The following is a 21387-nucleotide window of genomic DNA, read 5'->3' as shown; positions in this document are numbered from 1 at the left end:
CATATATCTAGAGAACGGATGTAGTATGTCCTTTCCTTTCTAAATCTTCCTTGAGCGACACCAGGAAGTCAACATCGTAGTCCAGTATTTCACCACAACAAGAACTCTCAAGAAGTTGCTAAAAAAAAGTTATCATGGAGGTCGGAGATTTTTGCCGTTTTTGTAACACGAATCTGCGCATAAAAGGTATTTTAACGGGTACAAGGAAGATATTTGATAAGCCTAAGCCTGCAAACGAAACAAGTATTAACGAACGCCTGATAGCGTTAGGTTTAACACTGTTTAAAGACCCCTCCGTATCGTGTCGGATGTGTAGGTCATGTCTTCGCTTGCTTCAAAGAATGGAAGACGATTTTTCCATTTTAAGGCGATGGGAAAAAGAGGACAAAGACACAAGACCTCCAGAAACGGCTACCGCTACAGCAGAAACACCGACGTCACCTGAGGCATCCTGCCTGTGGTCACCAAACTCTCCTCTCAGCGTTAAAGCGTTTTACTCTTGAGTCTGAGTCAGTCAATAATATAGCACAGTCTTTCAACATGTCCACGATACACTTTAGATAACGTATATCTCATTGTGCTATAAAAGTCTGTGCAATAACTGCTGCCAAGTAGTCAAAAATGTTGCAATAATTCACTTAATTGTTGCTGTTCATCAATGACTGGACCAAGTGCATCTTTATTTTTCTCATTACTTTCACACAGAAAATATGTATCTCGAATTTGCACTGTGAATTTGCACTGTTTAACAAAGGGTACTTGAAAGGGATATGAGAGTGTCCATAGTTGGGACCCTATTGAATATAGGCTATGCATGTTGTATTGTTTTTATAATCCTGTTATATATATATATTGTTGTGATTTTCCCTTACCTGAGTATGCGCAACTATAGCATTTAGTTGTTTTTTTGTAAATAAATATTTAAATTTGCCTCACTTGTTCATGTTTACTTTCTAAAACAACATCATAACATGTTTGTACAGTATCAAAGTTGGATCCCATGTGTAAAATGGCAAACTGATCAATGCCTCTAGCCTAATGATTTGAAACAATCAATTTTAACATGGGGGGAAAAGCAGGGATTAAGAGTCATCATGCATAGTGAAAAGGGTGACATACAGTACCAGGACAGATGTAAAACAATGATGTACTTATTTTGTGATAAAAGGTTATCAATCTAAAAGTGATATATTTGCATACCTGGAAAAGAAACTACACCAGATTTTTTGCAGCGACAAACTTTTAATCACTTGCTTATGTTCAAATTACATACAAAACAATTTTAATCATGAGCATACCACAGCTTTAATTGACAACCAATGTGAGTCTTATAAGAGCCTTTAATGGCCAACTGCTTATTCGTCAGACGATTCTGAGCTGCTGTGCTGTGTTCCCATATCAAAGTCCTCATCATCTTCATCAAAATACCCTGTATAATCGATGTCTGGCTCAGTGAAGCTATCCTCTTGAGAAGAAGGCTCTACATCCTCAATGTCACCAAAGACTTCATTGATGATTAGCAGAATTTCTCTTGCATGTTTTTTTCTGAATACGGGAAGGTTTCTAAGAATGTAAGACAAGTCAAATATGTGTGTGCAGCGTTCTACTACTTCATCTATGAGCTCAGCACTGAAACCAGTACATGCTGACTTGCTAGTGTAGACATGTGCTGTGTCTTTTTCTAAACAACTCATATACTCCTCTAACATTTCCCGGATAAGAGATTTGTCCTCTTGTGTTACCACTCTACATTTCCCTTGCATGCCAGCATTTTGTTCTATTACCTCATGTTTGGGGCTAGGCTCGTCACAATCTTCACCTGCACATGAACATACAGAGTGGCAATAGCTGCAGCAGACATGCCCTGGCTCTACACTTGTTGGCTGGTTTTCAAAATGGCCGTACAGTGCTTTTCTAAAGCAGCTCTTAGTGCCAGTGTGTATCAGTTCTTTCACTTCTGGACCAGCACTTACAGTTTTTTTTATAGCATACAAAATTGCATGTGACTGTAACCCATTTCTGCCAGCCCTTCCAACTTTTTGAACAATGTCTTCAACATCCTCTGGCAAACCATACATTACAACATGAGAAACATTAGGGAAATTCAAGCCCATCCCAAGAGCTGTTGTTGCAACAACCACTCGGCAGCTCCCCTCTCCCTCTCCACTAAAGGAGGCCAAAACTCTGTCTTTGTACTTTGACAGTGTGTTGCTGTGGAAAATTCCTATAAGGTGGTTCTCAGCCTTCTGATCCTGGTCTCTGTTAACCCAAGCATCTTCTCCCAATTCTGCTTTAAGATAGGTGAACACTCTCCCAACTAACTTCAGTGTTCTGCAATAGATTATGATGGGAGACATTGATAGACCCTTATCTTTGACCTCCTTTACTACCCAGTCCATACAGTTCAAGTTATCAGCAGGAACCCGACTCAGTCCCAGCCTGATGTTTTTCCTGTTTGGGCTAACAGTCACGAGAGTTGCCTCCTCCATATTCAGCATCCTGGTCACACGGCCTCTGTTCTTGTTATCAGCAGATGCTGTCAACGCTAAAACAGGTAAACCTGAAAGACAATAAGTGCACATGTATCAGCAAACAAGCATTAATGAAGAACTGCTGTGGGCTACACTTTCTATAGTGTTATAAAGGGGAAATAATTAGGTTATTTATGTTATCGGGTAGCTTCAGGTAAAGACTGACATTTCCACATATACTGTATTTTCTTTACATGACAAATAACTACACTTGGACAGCACCAACTTCTATGATCTGCTCCTGTAGTGTAAACACCCCTCCCCCTAACCTGGCTAAACAGGGGGGGTTAGCCTCCCGAAGTTGCCAGCACAACACACCCCTCCCCCTAACATTAAAAATAGGGGGATTAACCTCACCAGGTTGCCAGCCTAATGCACACACAACCCCCCCCCCCCCCCCCCCCCCCCCCAACATTAACCCCCTCAGGTAGCAGCACAATGCAGCCCCCCTTCCAAACACAATCAATGCCCCTTTTCTGGATTGATATATTAATTAATCATGTATTTAATCATGTAGCATTACTGTGTTTCAAAACTCACCTTCTTTGACTATGGATCTTAGTTCATTCAGCCTGGAAAAGGCTTCTCTGAAGGCTGGCTTCCCGTTTGCTCCCAGTCCCCTGGTTGAAAGAAAAAGAAATCCTACATTGAGTCTAGGTAGCAGCAATAGTAACGTGCATAGTTGCATTACAACAATACAGTTACAGTAAGATCTGTGTTTAAGATTTGGTCTGTTTGTGTGTGTTAGCTTATTGTTTATAATATAATGTTTGACCTAAATAAAACATAAATGTTACAACACTTCGTCTTTGAACTACTGTAACCGTATTTAGAAACACGCTGCTCTGTTTTGTTTTACAGTTTAACATTACAGTGTATGTGTAGTGTAACAATTACACTATACAGCCATTTAACGGCGTTTAGCTTACCATTTGTATGCGACGTGAACTTCATCGACGACAATGCCCAGTAGGTTTTCACGATACACTTGTGAGGAAAGCATATCACGCCATTTATCTTCCAGTAACCATGTCTCCGGGCTGCCAAAGACCAGCTGACATCGGCCGTCGAGGATGTCGGTGTGTGCTGCATTATCTACGAGTTGCGCAGCATAGAGTCCCAGATTTGTAGCCTCTTTGATTTGATCTGCTACGAGGGCAGTCAAAGGAGACACGACGATCAATATAGGCTTCGGCTTCGTCCCCAGTTCTTTCGCTACCAGTGGAGCTAGTTGGTAAATTAAACTCTTGCCGAAGCCAGTCGGGAGGAGAGCAAAAACATCTTTTCCACGCAGAAAAGCCTTCAGTGCCAAACTTTGCTCTTCTTTCAAAGAAGAAATATTGTCCAGTTGAGAAATAACTAATGTTATTGCAGCATCTATCGTCATATCGGTGTTGCTCATGGTAGCGGCCATGTTGACTAGTGAAGAAACTACAAAACAACAGCCGCAGCTATATGGCGTCACATCCGTCACATCCCTTAGCTCACGCTGATTGGTCCGTACCGGGAGCGGTACGGTGTTAGCTCAACCCCTTGAGCGATCTCAGATGTAGCTGTCTTGAGGAACCTGGTTACTCAATACCGCCACCTCTGGCAGGGTCAGGTTATGGGTGCCAGCCTGCTTCGCTACGTTCAGCGGATTTTTTTTTCTCTCTGCGCTTCTCAGTCTGGAATGCACCCGATTGACTCGTCTTTCAGAACTACACAGGAAGTACACAGGAACTACATATGTTACGTTTGGCAACGTCGTTGCTGATTGGATGTTGTTCAAACGAATGACGAATCAAAACGATCACACCGTTTTTTTTGTCCCGCCCCGCACCACAGACCAATCAGAAGCCACGGTAGGTTTCGAACCTTGGCTGCTGTGTCCCGCCTCCTGGAGATAGGAGGCATTCCAGACTGAGAAGCGGAGAGAGAAAAAAAGTCCGCCGAACGCAGCGAAGCAGGCTGGCACCCAGGCTAGTGAGAGAGAGCTGCCCAAGTAGTAACGGCTGCAACCTTGGATGACAGGTCTGCAGATCCTGCCTGGTGGAAGAAAATAATCATTTTTTTTTACTTAAGTAAGAGTGTCAATACTGTCCAGTGGTGGATTGAAGTACTCAGATATTTTACTTAAGTGAAAGTAAAAAATACCACAATATAAAAAATACTCAGTTACTTGTAAAAGGCCTGTGTTCAAAATGTTACTTGAGTAAAAGTACAAAAAGTATTGGCATCAAAATATACTTAAAGTATCAAAAGTAAAAGCATTACATTTAAAAAAAAATAGCAGATCTACAAGCTCACAATGGGTCGCGATGCGACACGTTGTGAGCTTGTAGATCTGCTATTTTCAAATAGCCTATATAGGGCTAAAGTGGTGAAAGGTAAGTGATATATTTTTGTTGTTTTTTTGTTAAAAGGTTAAAGTAGTATATTGTGATAGTAATCATTGCTACAGAGCGTTTGTTCAGTCACATGGTCTCTCCAGCTCTTTACTAAACAGAATATAATACATGTTCAGGTAGGTGACAACATTTAAGCCAATCAGGAGAGAGCACTGAAAATGCATTTTCTGTTTTTTAAAGAGCTGGAGAGACATGGAGACTCCTTTTACTGAACAAACACTCTTCACACCTTTAATGTATGTTTTAAAATGTAATACTTTATATCTGCATACTAACTAGGAACCAAAGTTTTCAATATATCTATCTATCTATCTATCTGTCTGTCTGTCTGTCTGTCTGTCTGTCTGTCTGTCTGTCTGTCTGTCTGTCTGTCTGTCTGTCTGTCTGTTTCAACTTTTAAATGACATCAGATTTAAAGTGTCCTTATTGACATGAAAAACACCTTGACATTACCAACAAGAGTCAAATAAAACAAACAAACAATAAATGAATACATAATTATGTACAGTCTGTCAGGTTGTTCACTTCAACATGTCTCTCTAGTAACAGGTGATGTTTAATAAAATAATAATTCTGATTGGCTGCTGAGTGAAACACACACACACACACACACACACACACACACACACACACACACACACACACACACACACACACACACACACACACACACACACACACACACACACACACACACACACACACACACACACACACACACACACACACACACAGCATTTTACCAGCAGTGCTGAACACACATAATAATATTTATACAGTATGTGTAAAGTAGACCAGTGGAGTGCTCCAGCATTTTATTTGGGTATTCTCTTCTGTGCCCAGGTATTTTACTTTCTGATTGAAGTTGTCCCTCTTTCTATCTTTCTTTCTTTCTTTCTTTCTTTCTTGTGTTTCTCTTCAACAGAGTCAGAATCATCTTTATTGTCACATCTCAGGTTAAAGGTGTAAAGAAGTGGGTGAAGTTATTTTTTGTGCAGCTCCATCGTTTTACTTATTTTCAGAAAGAGAAAAAAAGAAGACGGGGGGGGGGGGGGGCAAGGAGAGAATAAAAGATGAATCAAACAAAGATATTTACATAAAGTATATACACATAGCTTATCTATCTGGTACTGTATAGACATAAGGTGCATAAGGTACAGTATGTACATGAGGAGACATAAGGTGCATAAGGTACATTATGTGCATTAGGTTAAACATAAAGTGCATAAGGTACAGTATGTACATAAGGAGACATAAGGTGCATAAGGTACAGTATGTACATAAGGAGACATAAGGTGCATAAGGTACAGTATGTACATAAGGAGACATAAGGTTCATAAGCAGCAGCTATAGACATGATTATGTGCAATAATCCAGACTGTCGTCTTTCTGGAAACAGATGATGCAACGTCATATCTTTAATCTGATTGGCTGATTCTTCTAAACTATATAAAACGAGTCCTCCTTCATTCTCTTTCAGACTCCAGAACTTCTCTTGAGGTAAACATGTGTTTATTCTAATCTGTTAATTCTGAACTGTTTATTCTGATCTGTTTATTCTGATCTGTTTATTCTCATCTGTTTATTCTCATCTATTAAATTCGGTTTAGTTTTGATCAGTGTTGATGAAGATTACAGCCACCCTCCTCATCCTCTCCTCTGTACTTCATGTCAAAGCGATCCCAGGAAGTAAGTACATTATATTTATGTTATTATATAATATATACATTTATATCTACTGTTATTATATAAAACCAAATATGTACAATGCACAATACAAACAAATGACCTGTGACACACACACACACACACACACACACACACACACACACACACACACACACACACACACACACACACACACACACACACACACACACACACACACACACACACACACACACACACACAAACACACACACACACAAACACACACACACACACACACACACACACACACACACACACACACACACACACACACACACACACACACACACATTTTAGCCTCTGTCAGAACGGGGGGCAAGAGTTTGTCACAAGGGGGGGTGGGGAGGGGGTGGACACAAAAACTGTGGAACTCTGACTGGTATTATTTTACACTATGGAATTGGAAATAATAGAGCATATTCACATGGCGGCCATTTTGTCATTTTGCATTGAAGAAACGGGGTGGCATTTCATTAACTTAATAATGAAATGGCCGCCGTGTGAATATGGTCTTCAGAGACCACACCCCCTTGTCACCCTGCATAATAATACATATGTGCAGAGTAGACCAGTGGAGTGGAGAGCATTTTATTTGGGTCTTCTCTTCTGAAGTGACCAGATATTTACGGGTCCATTTGGTTCCATTTGTACACTCTCAGAGTTATGGGGGTCCTTGCAAATAAAACATTTGAGAACCACTAGTAGGACTCCTAATGTGTCATATATAGTGTCGTAGTAAATCAGAGCCAAACATATTCTGAAGAAAACCCAGAGACTTGACATTCAGTAATTGGGTCTTATGATTAAAATAAGAACATTATAATGGTGTGTAAATGAAGAATTTTACACGGACACATTTGTCTACGTACGGACATATTGATGACCCCTGGGTTAGACATAAGGTGCATAAGGTACAGTATGTACATGAGGTTAGACATAAGGTGCATAAGGTACAGTATGTATATGAGGAGACATAAGGTGCATAAGGTACAGTATGTATATGAGGTTAGATATAAGGTGCATAAGGTACAGTATGTACATAAGGAGACATAAGGTTCATAAGCAGCATCTATATGCATGATTATGTGCAATAATCCAGACTGTCGTCTTTCTGGAAACAGATGATGTAACATCATATCTTTAATCTGATTGGCTGATTCTTCTAAACTATAAAACGAGTCCTCCTTCATTCTCTTTCAGACTCCAGAACTTCTCTTGAGGTAAATATGTGTTTATTCTGATCTGTTTATTATGATCTGTTTATCTGTAATATATTAGAGTATATTTATATTGTTATAAATATCATTATATGTATCTTTTGATAAATGAAATATATATATATATATATATATATATATATATATATATATATATATATATATATATATATATATATATATATATATATATATATATATATAGGCTATATTGTTATTAATATAAATAAACATTATGTCTGTTGATTATATACTGAATAACTTACTGTCATATTGCTATATCAAATATACATACAGTTTATTCGTAGTGTTATCATTTATAATATGGCAACATGTCAATGTGTAGTTATGATTCCCTGCTTTCATATGACATGACAACATGTCAATGTGTAGTTATGATTCCTGCTTTCATATGTCATGACAACATGTCAATGTGTAGTTATGATTCCTGCTTTCATATGTCATGACAACATGTCAATGTGTAGCTATGATTCCTGCTTTCATATGACATGACAACATGTCAATGTGTAGTTATGATTCCTGCTTTCATATCACATGACAACATGTCAATGTGTAGTTATGATTCCCTGCTTTCATATGACATGACAACATGTCAATGTGTAGTTATGATTCCCTGCTTTCATATGACATGACAACATGTCAATGTGTAGTTATGATTCCTGCTTTCATATCACATGACAACATGTCAATGTGTATTTAATCTCTGGCTCCGTTGCCTTGATCACAGCGAAACTGTGCACACACACTCTCTGGATGCCAATTCAGACCCTCTGCCCTAATTTTTTCACATGGGCCTGTTATAGCGCCACCAGGAGGCTGCTTTTTGCAAAGCACATTTTTTAACAGTACTCCTATAGATTTTGTCCAAATTTCACACAAATAGGTACACATGATCTCTATAGTCATTTGATGAAGACGGATCTGTTAGATTTTTCATATTCCATCCTCATTGGCTAAGATTGACATTGGCCGCGTTTCCCAAACGAATTTGAGCTCCTGCGTAGCCTAGAAGCTGCGTAGGTGCCTCCACGCATCTGCGCAGTAGCAACCCCGCTGCGCACTATCTTCGTTAGTAGCAGCTGTGTGTGCCCAACGTCTCATCTAAATTGGCTTCAGTAGACACCATCTTCGTAGGTTCCGTTTCGTCTGTGCTAAAACTACATTCGTGAGACAGCATGCACGTGAAGAGATCCTGGACGTAGCCTACGTAAAGCCTACGTCAACTACGTAGTGCTATCCTACTATAGTTTAAACACCCTTTGCATACATATATCTATATATACAGGATTTTGCAAAAATACTAAGATAAAGTCGCACCTTTATCTAACTTACCTTTATATGAATTGGACACTTACATTTTTATAGGTACATTCTGTAATGTATTAAAATGCATTTTTTTAAGGTGACATTTCAATGATCTTAAATAAACACTGCGGCCATTGTTCGCCGTTCAAAAAAATTCAGAGGATAGAGGGGGCGTCCCCCTGCATGATTGACAGCTTAACGCGTAACGGGCGACGCCTCCCCCAAAAAACAGACATATATACAACAAACACACTGCGACATGCCGTGTTGATAGCTTGCAGATCTGTTATTTTGGGTAGGGCGAGCGGCTGCAGTGCTTCGTCCTCTATGCATGAACCCGAAGTTTACAAATCGTACTCTCACGGATAATCCGATCATCTAATAAAAATATTAAGCACATGCCAAGTTAACTAAAGGTATATAAATGATGCTGAGCTAAATATGTTTCCTTAATTTCGAAGTTTTATAGTTAAACGTTATGATGAAAGTGCAGTTCCGCTCGGCGAGCGCAACAGCTCGCCATGTTTATGAATGGTTAAAACATCTTTTGAAAATAGCAGATCTACAAGCTCACAACGTGTCACAAGCTTGTAGATCTGCTATTTTCAAAAACATATTTAGCTCAGCATCATTTATATACCTTTAGTTAACTTGGCATGTGCTTAATATTTTTATTAGATGATCGGATCATCCGTGAGAGTACGATTTGTAAACTTCGGGTTCATGCATAGAGGACGAAGCACTGCAGCCGCTCGCCCTTTTACGCACCGGCCCGGCCCGGCCGTAATATATATATATATATATATATATATATATATATATATATATATATATATATATATATATATATATATATATATATATATACACATACACACGTGTGTGTGTGTGTGTGTGTGTGTGTGTGTGTGTGTGTGTGTGTGTGTGTGTGTGTGTGTGTGTGTGTCGGTCTTTTCATAGATTTCATAGAACGATGGGTGTTACAGGCGGCCCAGGGCGCTCGTTACAAAATGCTTCGTAGGACAGTACTCCCCTCCTACTGTGGGCGGGGAGTATGCTGCGCGCATTCTGTCTCACGAATGTACTTTTACCACACACGCAGCCAGTTTAGATGGCACGCAGGGGCACAACCACCTGCTACTAATGAGGGTAGAGCGTAGGTTTGGCCGAGTCCCAGCTGTGTAGGAGACGCTTGCGCAAGCTGCGTACGGCCACGCATGACCTGAAATCTACGTGCCTGCTATGGTACTGCGAAGCATGTGACGTCACACGTTAGACCCGTCGTCGGACCTGCGACGATGCTCTACGCACGAGCTCTTTGGGAAACCCGGCCATTGACAGTTTGCAGGAGTGGCCCGCTTTGAACAAAATGTTGCAAATCCTGAACGCAGTGTCCGATTGCGGTGAAACTTTGCACTCATATTCCCACTACGTTGAGGAACCAATGCCACCCTTTCAACATTGCCCTATAATAGCGCCACCAGGAGGCCGATTATTATTATTTTTTAAATATTACTCCTACAAATGTTGTCCAAACATCACACAAATCAGTACAAATGATCTCTTTAGTTAAGTGATCAAGACGGATCTGTCCGATCCGCCTGATTTTACACATTCCAGCCTGGTTGGCGAATTCCGAACATTGCTGGGCCACAATAACCTACCTGACCTGGCGGACATGTGCTTCCAGGAGCACTTTTTCTAGTTCTGATCTGTTTATTCTCATCTGTTTATTCTCATCTGTTGAATTCAGTTCAGTTCTGATCAGTGATGATGAAGATTACAGCCACCCTCCTCATCCTCTCCTCTGTACTTCATGTCAAAGCGATCCCAGGAAGTAAGTACATTATATTTATGTTATTAAATTAACCCATTGAGGCCTGAGGATCCGATTCTGCTAAATTGTCTTCTAAATCCCAACAGTTTTCTGAAAAACATATGTTTCTATATCAGTGGTGCTCAAACTTTTTCATGTCAAGGACCCCCAAAATGATATGTATATGGCCACGGAACCCCATCTCAAAATATTCAGTTCCAGGGACCCCCAAAAGCAAAGATTTTAGTAAAAAATGTTTGCTTTAAAGGAGAGTTTCAGTCATTTTAGGTGTTTGCTTTGATGTGTCGCTAATCACTCACCAACATACCAGGGGCACTTGACTTTTTCAATAGAAGCCCCTGTTGTCCATTGTGGAGACCCCTTCCACTGGCATAATGGAGTAATGCCTATTTTAGCAGCTCCAAAGTTCGTTTTTTTCCCACTAATTCTCATTATGCAGTGTCCTGACACTCAAACATGCACTGAATGTCCCTTATGAGCTACCGTTCATGCAGAACGACATGAAGCTAGTCCTCGGTGTTGCCAAAAAAAAACGTGAAAAAAAAAATTCTGGACTTAAACGTAACAGAGTATTTCTACATTGCAGTATTGATACTTTTACTAAAGCAAAACATTAGAGTACTTTTTCCACCACTGTACATTATATTACATTATATTATATAATGTTATGTTCACATCCTGAAATAAATCATTATGAATCTGTTTCATAATATTATAAAAACATTTAAATCTGTTGAATAAAATGTTTGACAGGAAGATACTTCTAATATTCACCTTTAGAACCAAACATGACTGTTTAACATGATGATGATGATGATGATGATGATGGTGATGATGAAGAAGATTGTTGTATTTATGTCATCTTTGTTTTATTTCCAGTGTTCCATGAGAACATTCTACTCTATGGCTGTTCAGACACAGTTAAAGACTCATATAAAGAGGAGATGATGGCACTGGATGGTGAAGTGTTGGGGTACGCAGACTTCAACAAAGGGAAGATGGTTTACCCTCTGCCTCCGTTTGTAGATCCAATCACCTTGGTAGGAGGTTATGCAGCAGCTGTGGGTGATCAGCACTTCTGCAAAGCCCAGCTGGACACCTTTCGCACTGCCTTGAAGAAACCACCAGTGAAAGGTACATGAATACTATGAACACAATAGTTATTAACTAAAACTGTTGAATATATTTAACATTAATGAAAATGTTTAACCCATTCAATCCGGGAACACATATCTGTCATTTTAGATTTCTTTGGCTGTTCAAAAATAGCAGATCTACAAGCTCATAGCGCGGTACCGAGTGCCGCGCTATGAGCTTGTACACCTGCTATATATATATTTTTGGAACTGTTAGGATTTAGAAGACATTTGTAGAATCCCCAGAAGCAAAGGTTTGAGTTAAAAATGTCTGCTTTAAAAGTATATATAACTGCTCAAAGAAATGTAGGGAACACTTTGATCCCTTATTTATTTAGAGTTTTCATGAACTGTGTACATACTGCTAACACAAACTGCTCAAAATAATTAAGGCATCAAAGTGTTCCCTTCATTATTTTGAGCAGTATATATTCAAAGATTTGTGCAAACTTTCATGATTTTTCAAAAATAGCAGATCTACAAGCTCATAGCGCGGCACCGATCGTGCCACGCTATGAGCTTGTATATTTGCTATTTTTGAATAGCCAAAGAAATGCAAAAATGACACTCAACTCAACTCAACTCAAATGTTATTTATAGAGCACATTACAATGACAAAGGCCAACCAAAGAGGCACAACACATAAAAAAACAACAATGTTACAGTTCATACAGTGCAAAAACACAAAATACAAGCAGCCATTAAAAATGCATAGCAGAACATAGTGAGGTAGAGACAATGGTTGTGATGTAACTGTTTAACTGTGTTCAAAGGCCAGGGAAAAGAAGTAGGTCTTTAATAGTGATTTATAAATGTCTATGGACTGAGAGGCTCTTATATCCAGAGCCTCGAGGCGGCCACAGTGAAGGCTCGGTCACCTCTACACCTTTTGTTAGTCGACCTTAGGGGTCTTTGATGAGGTCATTGAGGAAAGGCGGGGCTAGCCCGTTACGTGCTTTAATTAGTTTTTTACAATGGTTCTTAATCACTTGTTCCATTCACCTGAAGACGCTCCCTCGTCTCTCACAGTGAGGTGCAGTCAGTGCAGTCAGGCAGTGGTGGAAAGTAACTGAGTAGATTTACTTAAGTACTGTACTTAAGTACAATTTTGAGGTATTTGTACTTTACTTGAGTCTTCCCAGTTTTCAATACTTTTACTTCTACCCGACTACATCTCTGATCCAAATATTGTACTTTTACTCCATTACATTTACTTTAAAACTTTAGTTGTTACTTTGTAGATTTTGATTATTATTACAAAACATACATTAACCACTTAAGCCCTATATACATTTTGGCAATTGAAAATAGCAGATCTACAAGTGATAGGTTTCTTTATCACTTTACTTTTCACCTTAGGGCTTTGATCACACCATCAATAAAACAAACACGTGACACACTCGGAGATATCCTTCACAGTATTTTACTTGCGCCACAAGGAGACGCGCAGCTCTGCCCTGCGTCATTCTAAAGTACAATTACTTTACATTGGTATATATACAGCAACATGAGAGGGAGAGACAGATACAGAGAAGCAAGCAGGGAGGCGTGTCTAAAAGTACTTAAAAGTATCACAGAAACAAGGAGGTACTTAGAAAGTACCTAAAGTAATAAGTACAAAAAGTAATCCATACCAGAGTAGTTGAGGCACTTGAACATTGAAATAGGCACACCTGATTGGTTCACAGCTACAGCAGTGTTTTGGTTTAGGGCCCACAAAAGGCACAGGGAGGAGAGCTAAGCCTGAGACATTCCCAGTGCGGAATGCACACAAGTAGATAAGGGGGAATGTTAAGCAAAACATGTCATGCAATATCAGCTCTTTGTCCTCTCCAAAGTCTCCTGCACTTAGGCACACACATAGGGAGAAGAATATACTTCATATATCAATTGAATGATTAATTAGTTGAACACATTAACAATATGAATAGAACTTATAAACCCACATTACATAAAACTGAGAATCGGATCCTTCAACAAGCTCACAATGCGTCGTGATGCGACGCATTGTGAGCTTGTAGATCTGCTATTTTCAAAGGATTTTCATACATTTTAAAACTTGAAATGGGACATTCTGCACAATGAGTACTTTTACTTTCGATACTTTAAGTATATTTTTATACCAATACTTTTGTACTTTTACTCAAGTACATTTTGAATTCTGGCCTTTTACTTGTAACAGAGTATTTCTATATTGCAGAATTGATACTTTTACTTAAGTAAAACATTTGAGTACTTTTTCCACCACGTGCTGCTAGTAGCCCCGCCTTCGTCCGATTACACACACACACACACACACACACACACACACACACACACACACACACACACACACACACACACACACAGACACACAGACAGACAGACAGACAGACAGACAGACAGACAGACAGACAGACAGACAGACAGACGGACGGACAGACAGTGACATATTTGGCCGATGGGGGCAGTTAGCCTAGTGTTGATATTGTACAGATGATAATAAAACTGAACATTTTGAATTGTCTATTTCCAGATGGATATGTGTACTATGAGGCTCAACGCTGTGTGTATAACTCCAGTGAGCTGAAGGACATACAGTACATATACTCAATGAATTTCGATGGTGATGAGATCCTCAGGTGGGACAGTAGAGTAGATCAGTGGGTTGGATACACTGAGTTTGGTGTGAAAAACGCAGAGCGCCTCAATAAAGATCCTACAGAACTGGCAAGGAAGAGAACAGACCGAGAGGGAATATGCAAACACAACATTGAGAACGACTACCGCACTGTTCTGAACAAGAGAGGTGAGCTGATCTCAGAGCAGCACTCAACACTCATCACCTCATAAACTATAACATGACATCATAATAAATCATTCTATTCAGAGATGATTAATGGTGTTAATATTGATCTGATAATGATTATAAAACATCCCTTGGTCTGGCCCGTAGCGTGACGATCCAGGCACCCCAGGCTGCAATGCCAGCCTGACAGCGTGTCGCGGGTTCGACTCCCGTTCCCGACGACCTTTACTTCGTGTCACCCCCCCAATCTCTCTCCCCATTTCCTGTCAGCCTACTTTACCTATCCCTCTCAAAAAAAAAAATTCAATCTGGGGACGCATCTCTGTCATTTTAGATATCTTTGGCTATTCAAAAATAGCAGATCTACAAGCTCATAGCGCGGCACCGAGTGCCGCGCTATGAGCTTGTAGATCTGCTATTTTTGAAAAATCGGGAACATTTTTGCAAATCTTTGAATATATATTTTTTAAAGTGAACATTTGTTACTCAAATCTTTGCTTCTGGGGGTTCCTGGAACAACATATTTGACAAATGTTTGCTTTAAAAATATATATATTTAAAGATTTGCACACATTCTCACGATTCATTTTTTTAGCAGATCTACAAGCTCATAGCGTGGCATTCGGTGCCGCGCTATGAGCTTGTAGATCTGCTATTTTTGAATAGCCAAAAAAATCTAAAATGACACAGATGCGTTCCCGGATTGAATGGGTTAATATTCTGAGAAACATTTCAGATCCTGTTAAACACTAAAGCCTGATTTATACTGTATCCTAACACGCTGATACGCAGTGGAAATAGCAGATCTACAAGCTCACAATATGTGGTGTCACCAAGGGGCCAGCTTGAGAGTTTTACATTGACTCTAATACTGAAGAGACAGTTCATATGAATGACCTGTAGTTTCACTGTTTTACCCCTGCTGGTGTCAGAAAGAATATTCTCTCAATGTAAGCAGATGGGTTTTTGATGAACTTTAGACTAGATTTTCTTACCTTAATAAACATTGTCATAAATACTATATGCTTCCAGTCACTAGTTTAAAGTCTTCTTTCAATCATCATGATATGTGTTTTGCTAAATTATGGTCCACTTTATTTTAAAATTGACGATAAAGTAGGGTATGCTCTAGGAGGGGCGGGATGATTTGATTGACAAGCTACACAGCCAATAGCATTCATTCCCCGCCCTCGCTCTTGATTGACAAGTTGCCCAACCAATAGCATTCTTTAGGGATCGATTTCATAGAAATAGTCACAAGTAAACCAAGAACCTATCATCAGTCTAAACAGTATAATATCAAACAAAACAATTATCTGTACATTGAAACTATCCAAACTATAGGATGCCAGGTCTACAATGAAGAGATCCAGGGTGTTTTAGGGAAGGGAAAAGAGTCTAGGACGTGTGGAGCGTTGTCCAGGGTGTTAGAGAAGGTTCAGACAGCTTCTCTGTGTTAGCTGATCTGAGTGAGAGGGAGGGATTGTAGGGTTGGATCAGGCTTGAAGATATGGGGGTGTCATACCTTTGGTTGCTTTGTAGGCCAACATCAGTGTTTAGTACTCTGTGAGGGCAGCAACTGGGAGCCAATGGAGGGAGAGGAGAACGGGGGAGAGCCGGGAAACGTGAACATTTTGGCTGGTTGAAGACCAAGTGTTTTGCGTCTTTCTGGATCATTTGGATCTCATTTGGATGATATACAATTATTAATGATAATGACATGTTCCTCTGACTGTTAATGATAATATTAATAATGATAATGATAATGATAATAATAATCATCTTTTTTAGGAGTGGAGCCCAAAGTGAGACTGAAGTCAGAGACTCCCCCTCGTCGTGGTGAACACACTCACATGCTGAGGTGCAGCAGCTACGACTTCTATCCTAAAGTGATCCTGGTGACCTGGTGGAGAGGTCAAGAACCTTTGACCTCTGGTCTCTCCTATGCCGATGTGTCTGATGGAGACTGGTACTACCAGTACCACTCCTACCTGGAGTACACACCCAGGTACACACCTAACAGACAACTATACATAGAAATACACACCTCTACTGGTACTACCAGTACCACTCCTACCTGGAGTACACACCCAGGTACACACCTAACAGACAACTATACATAGAAATACACACCTAATAGACACCTATACATTCTTTAAAAATAATTCTTATCTAATTCTTTAAAAGTTACTCACTTGCTGAAAATGGCCCATTAATTGGTAGGCTAACACTAAATCACACACACACACACACACACACACACACACACACACACACACACACACACACACACACACACACACACACACACACACACACACACACACACACACACACACACACACACACACACACGATTCCTCCCGAGTCCCGACCATGTTTATCACCAGTCCACTCCAGACACAACCACGCAGCAAGCTCGTCGTGGTGCACGCATGACAAACGCACACAGAGACCCGCACACGAGCACGTTATACATGAATACACACACAGGAACACGCTATAACATGTGTATCTCGTTACTAAGTTTCTTCTGCCTCTTACCATCCTATTTTTCCTGCATTGGGGAGGGAATAGTGGAATACACAATAAACACTAGAGCAGAGGAGAGCCCAGCGGGGCATTCACACTCCTACACAAACATAGTCAAAACGTTTTTTTCCCAAAAAACTAAATATTAACAAAGATCAATGGATCAATGTGTTGAATCACGGTGTGTTTCAGCGTGTAGATCGGCTACTTTCACAATCTGTCCTAATGTTAGTGTTAATTAACAGCTGCTCACTCACTGCCAGACCGGGCGGGGAGGAGGGGCCTCTTCAGCTCTGAGCAGATCCACATGGACACACATTCTACTTCATGATTATTTTAAATATCATGAAAATATATATTATAAACTTATCTTATTGCCTATAACGGTCTAATGCTATGGTGCCTAATTGTAGTGTGTGTGTGTGTGTGTGTGTGTGTGTGTGTGTGTGTGTGTGTGTGTGTGCGTGTGTGTGTGTGTGTGTGTGTGTGTGTGTGTGTGTGTGTGTGTGTTACAGATCAGGAGAGAAGGTCACATGCATGGTGGAACATCCCAGCCTGACCGCGCCTATCAAGATGGACTGGGGTCAGTTACTGTAATCTACTGTAATGTTTTACACTACACTCTGTTTTAAGGGTTAAAGGATTATTCTCTATTTGTACCTGAAGGTATATTTGTTTTGCTGAAAGTAAAACCATCGATCAGCTTAGTTTACTAAAGTCTGCAGATAATCATCAATTATAAAGGTCTGAATATAATATAATATAATATAATATAATATAATATAATATAATATAATTAATATATTATTTGTATTGTCAGATTTCTCCACGCCAGAGTCAGTGAAGAACAAGGTGGCCATGGGAGCATCAGGTCTGGTTCTGGGTCTGGTCTTGTTCCTGTCTGGATTCATCTACTTCCAGTGGAAGAAACGAGGTGATTATTATTATTATTATTATTAATATTATTATTGTTTAATTAACATGTTTAATTAACATGTTTCATTAATTATTATACTACCAGTGGAAGAAATGATGTCAGATCAACAGAGGATCACATGACATGTGGAACCCTCACAGAAATGCAAACAAACAAACAAGTAAAGCCACAACCTAAACTGGTTTATATTGGTTTAGAACCTTAACCGGTTTAGACCAGTTTAGACGACCTAGTTAGAGGTCAAAGTGTGTTCTATGTTGTCACATTTAGCTTTAATACATCAGTGTTACATTTAGTCCTAAATAAGAGTCAAATGTTCACATTAGTTCTGATGCAACATGTGACCCTGATGACTGAACCCTAATGTTGTTGTGTTATGGTGTGTATATTTATGCATTTTATTGAGAAATACACACAAAACAGTACATAGGATTTATTCTGTTTTAACTGTCTCTCCTCTTCTTCTATCAGGTCGTATTCTGGTGCCGACAACCAATGACGATCTTTAGACTCCTCCCACACACCCAGGTTCACTCCCTCTTTCTTTTTACTAAACTTTGTTTTTTTGTTTTATGTATACAAGTGTATAAAAGTATAAAACATACACAAAACAGCATGTTTGTGTAAGAAGTGAAACAACTAGCCTGGTAAACCATCCCGGTCGCGTGAATTCACATTATCATGTGTCTTCTGCTTCCTTTATTATAATAATGAATCTAATAATCAAATGTAATAATCAAATGATTTGTTGTATCAGACAACACTGATGACAATGTATTGACAAAGTATTGGTCACATGTTGTTTGAATGGACTGAGTTGTTTCTACTTTGATGGTTACTGTAGTTGCTGGGAGGCTGCTGGGAGGTTAGGTTTTTAACTAGTTTACTAATAACTTGTTCAAGATCTATTAACTATGTATAGCGTCGTTTTAAATCATTAACCACTAACAAACATTTAACCAGTTATGAATAACACATAACACAACTAATCATTTGAGAATGATGAATTTACTATTATAAAGGAAGGTTATTCTAAAGTGTTAACATGTTCACACAGTTAATACATTCTGATTCTTATTGGTTTATTGTCTTTTCACAGAACACCTGGGTGTGTTTTCAGAGAAGCAGAGAGTCATCACTGCTCGTAGAGAGGAGTAAATACGTGTGTCCATTCAGCTTTTAAATAATCATAACAGCAGCACAATGATGACATCATCAATCTTTTTAAATAATCACAACAGCAGCACAATGATGACATCATCAACCTTTTTCACAATGTGTAAAATGTGTCCTTTAAACAATTAAAAATGATAATTGGCTAGCCAAAGCTAATGATAATTAGTGTGCAGACTCTGTCTTTTCCTGGTGTTTGGCCCAGGTCGACATGGTTTTGAGGTGAGGTTAGGGTTAAGTTTAGGTTTAGGCATAGTTTTTGGGAGGTTAAAGGTCAGGGTTTAGGGTTAAAGTTAAGTTTATAGACATAGTTTTAGTGAGGTTAAAGGTCAGGGTTGGGGTTGGGGCGCCAAACACCAAAGGAAGAGGGAGTCCCAATTAGTGTGGGCGGTTCATCAAATTACTTTGTATAGTTTCTGTCGTCAGAAAAAACAAACATAATATTTCAGTTCTACACTATATTGAAACATTAAATAAATGATCACACACACAATCAGCGTTCTTCATAACATTAATATTAATATCCATCTGAATGGAAGTCAGTCAGTCATGTTTGTGAAAAAGGTTTTATTATTTTATAATTGACCATAAGCCATTTATTATGTAATCATTTATAATGTGTGATAATTAATGTGTTACGATCATTATGACATCAGTCCCTGTGATGGGTGGACCTTAACCCTCTAGGGTGGTCTGAGGTGATGGGTGGACCTAGACCAGGGGTGTCAAACTCATTTTGGGGTCCGGGCCACATTGGTCAAATGGTGACTTGATGTTGGCCGCAACCAGTTGCGGACGCGCATGTGCGCTCACACGCATTCAGTTATACAGCATTGTTTTCAGTCTGTTGTCTCAGTCACTGCTACTGACTACAGTATAACACCTTTAAAAACATATTATGAAGAAAAATAGCTACTTTAATTATTGACATTAAAAACAAAATCCAATTTGTAAGGAGCATTCAATCCAGAAAAGCATAATGTGTCTAGGTCCTAGACCCTCTAGGGGTCTGAGGTGATGGGTCCACCCAAATTAGACAATGGTGGGCTGCCATAGTCTAGGAAATTAATGGGAAACACTGATGACATGCAATCATTTATATTAAGTAATGATTTATATGTAATCATCACTTATTTGTTTTAGCTCTTGCTCATTTGATTTTTCTATTTGTTTTCATCTGTTTAAGAAAGTAGGAAGCTGGTATATTGCACTTTTACCTTAGCACTAGGTATACTCTTAGTTGCTTGTTTTAGAAGACAATGCACTTCAGACTTCCGGTGATTAATAGTTTTCTTGACTACCTATGTTGAATGCACTTATTGTAAGTCTCTTTGGTTAAAAGTGTCTGCTAAAAGACTGTAATGTAATGATTATGTAATCATGAGCAGGGGAGCAGATCTTAATTTAAGGGGGAACATCAATAATATCACCAACAGAGAGCTAACGCTTGGATTTTAAACAAACTAATAATGTTCACAATGATTACAGTTTGTCTGACATTTAGCATTAAATAAACACCAAATCCATGTTCAATATATGAAACAAACTAATGTCAACAATAACAGGTCGTTCAAACTTTACTAAAGTAAAGGACAAAATAAGTGTCTAATTCAGACAGTTTAGATATTCCTTGGTCAGTATTATTTATCTTTCCGTTTTTCAGCTCCACTGTTGTGTTTCTATCGTTCATATTGGCTGAACTTCACTCATTAAACTAGTTAACAGCTCTGTGGACAAGTGATGATGATGAAGATGATGAAGCTTGTGGATGTATTTATGTGGTAGTTGTTGATGATCAGGACACACGGTG

The 21387-nt window shown here is 39.2% G+C and overlaps 3 protein-coding genes across 3 annotated transcripts in view; 2 read left to right on the top strand and 1 right to left on the bottom strand.

Annotated features, from left to right (window-relative positions):
- Positions 1–21387, top strand: part of LOC311043227 (HLA class II histocompatibility antigen, DQ beta 1 chain-like) — a gene marked incomplete at its 3' end in the record, with an annotated part of 165661 nt that overhangs the window by 85230 nt on the left and 59044 nt on the right. The gene's annotated exons all lie outside the window — the stretch shown is intronic.
- LOC311044503 (uncharacterized protein) overlaps positions 1–21387 on the top strand; it is a 253501-nt gene that overhangs the window by 200363 nt on the left and 31751 nt on the right. Inside the window, exons 6-10 of the mRNA XM_084056142.1 lie at positions 14663–14935; positions 16727–16943; positions 17983–18050; positions 18288–18401; positions 18876–18932. Of these exons, the coding sequence (XP_083912268.1) occupies positions 14663–14935; positions 16727–16943; positions 17983–18050; positions 18288–18401; positions 18876–18913 (710 nt within the window). The 3' untranslated portion in view covers positions 18914–18932. The remainder of the gene's footprint in view (positions 1–14662; positions 14936–16726; positions 16944–17982; positions 18051–18287; positions 18402–18875; positions 18933–21387) is intronic.
- LOC311043228 (putative ATP-dependent DNA helicase Q1) lies at positions 1356–3945 on the bottom strand (the record flags this gene model as incomplete). Its single annotated transcript, XM_084054404.1, has 3 exons — positions 1356–2560; positions 3072–3151; positions 3461–3945. 3 exons carry the CDS (start codon positions 3943–3945, stop codon positions 1356–1358), a joined length of 1770 nt encoding a protein of 589 aa, XP_083910530.1.

This window comes from Gymnoscopelus microlampas (genome assembly GCF_963454915.1).
Source record: "Gymnoscopelus microlampas genome assembly, chromosome: 4".
NCBI lineage: Eukaryota > Metazoa > Chordata > Actinopteri > Myctophiformes > Myctophidae > Gymnoscopelus > Gymnoscopelus microlampas.
Note: the sequence above shows the minus strand (reverse complement) of the source record. Positions and strands in the feature narration are given on the sequence as shown.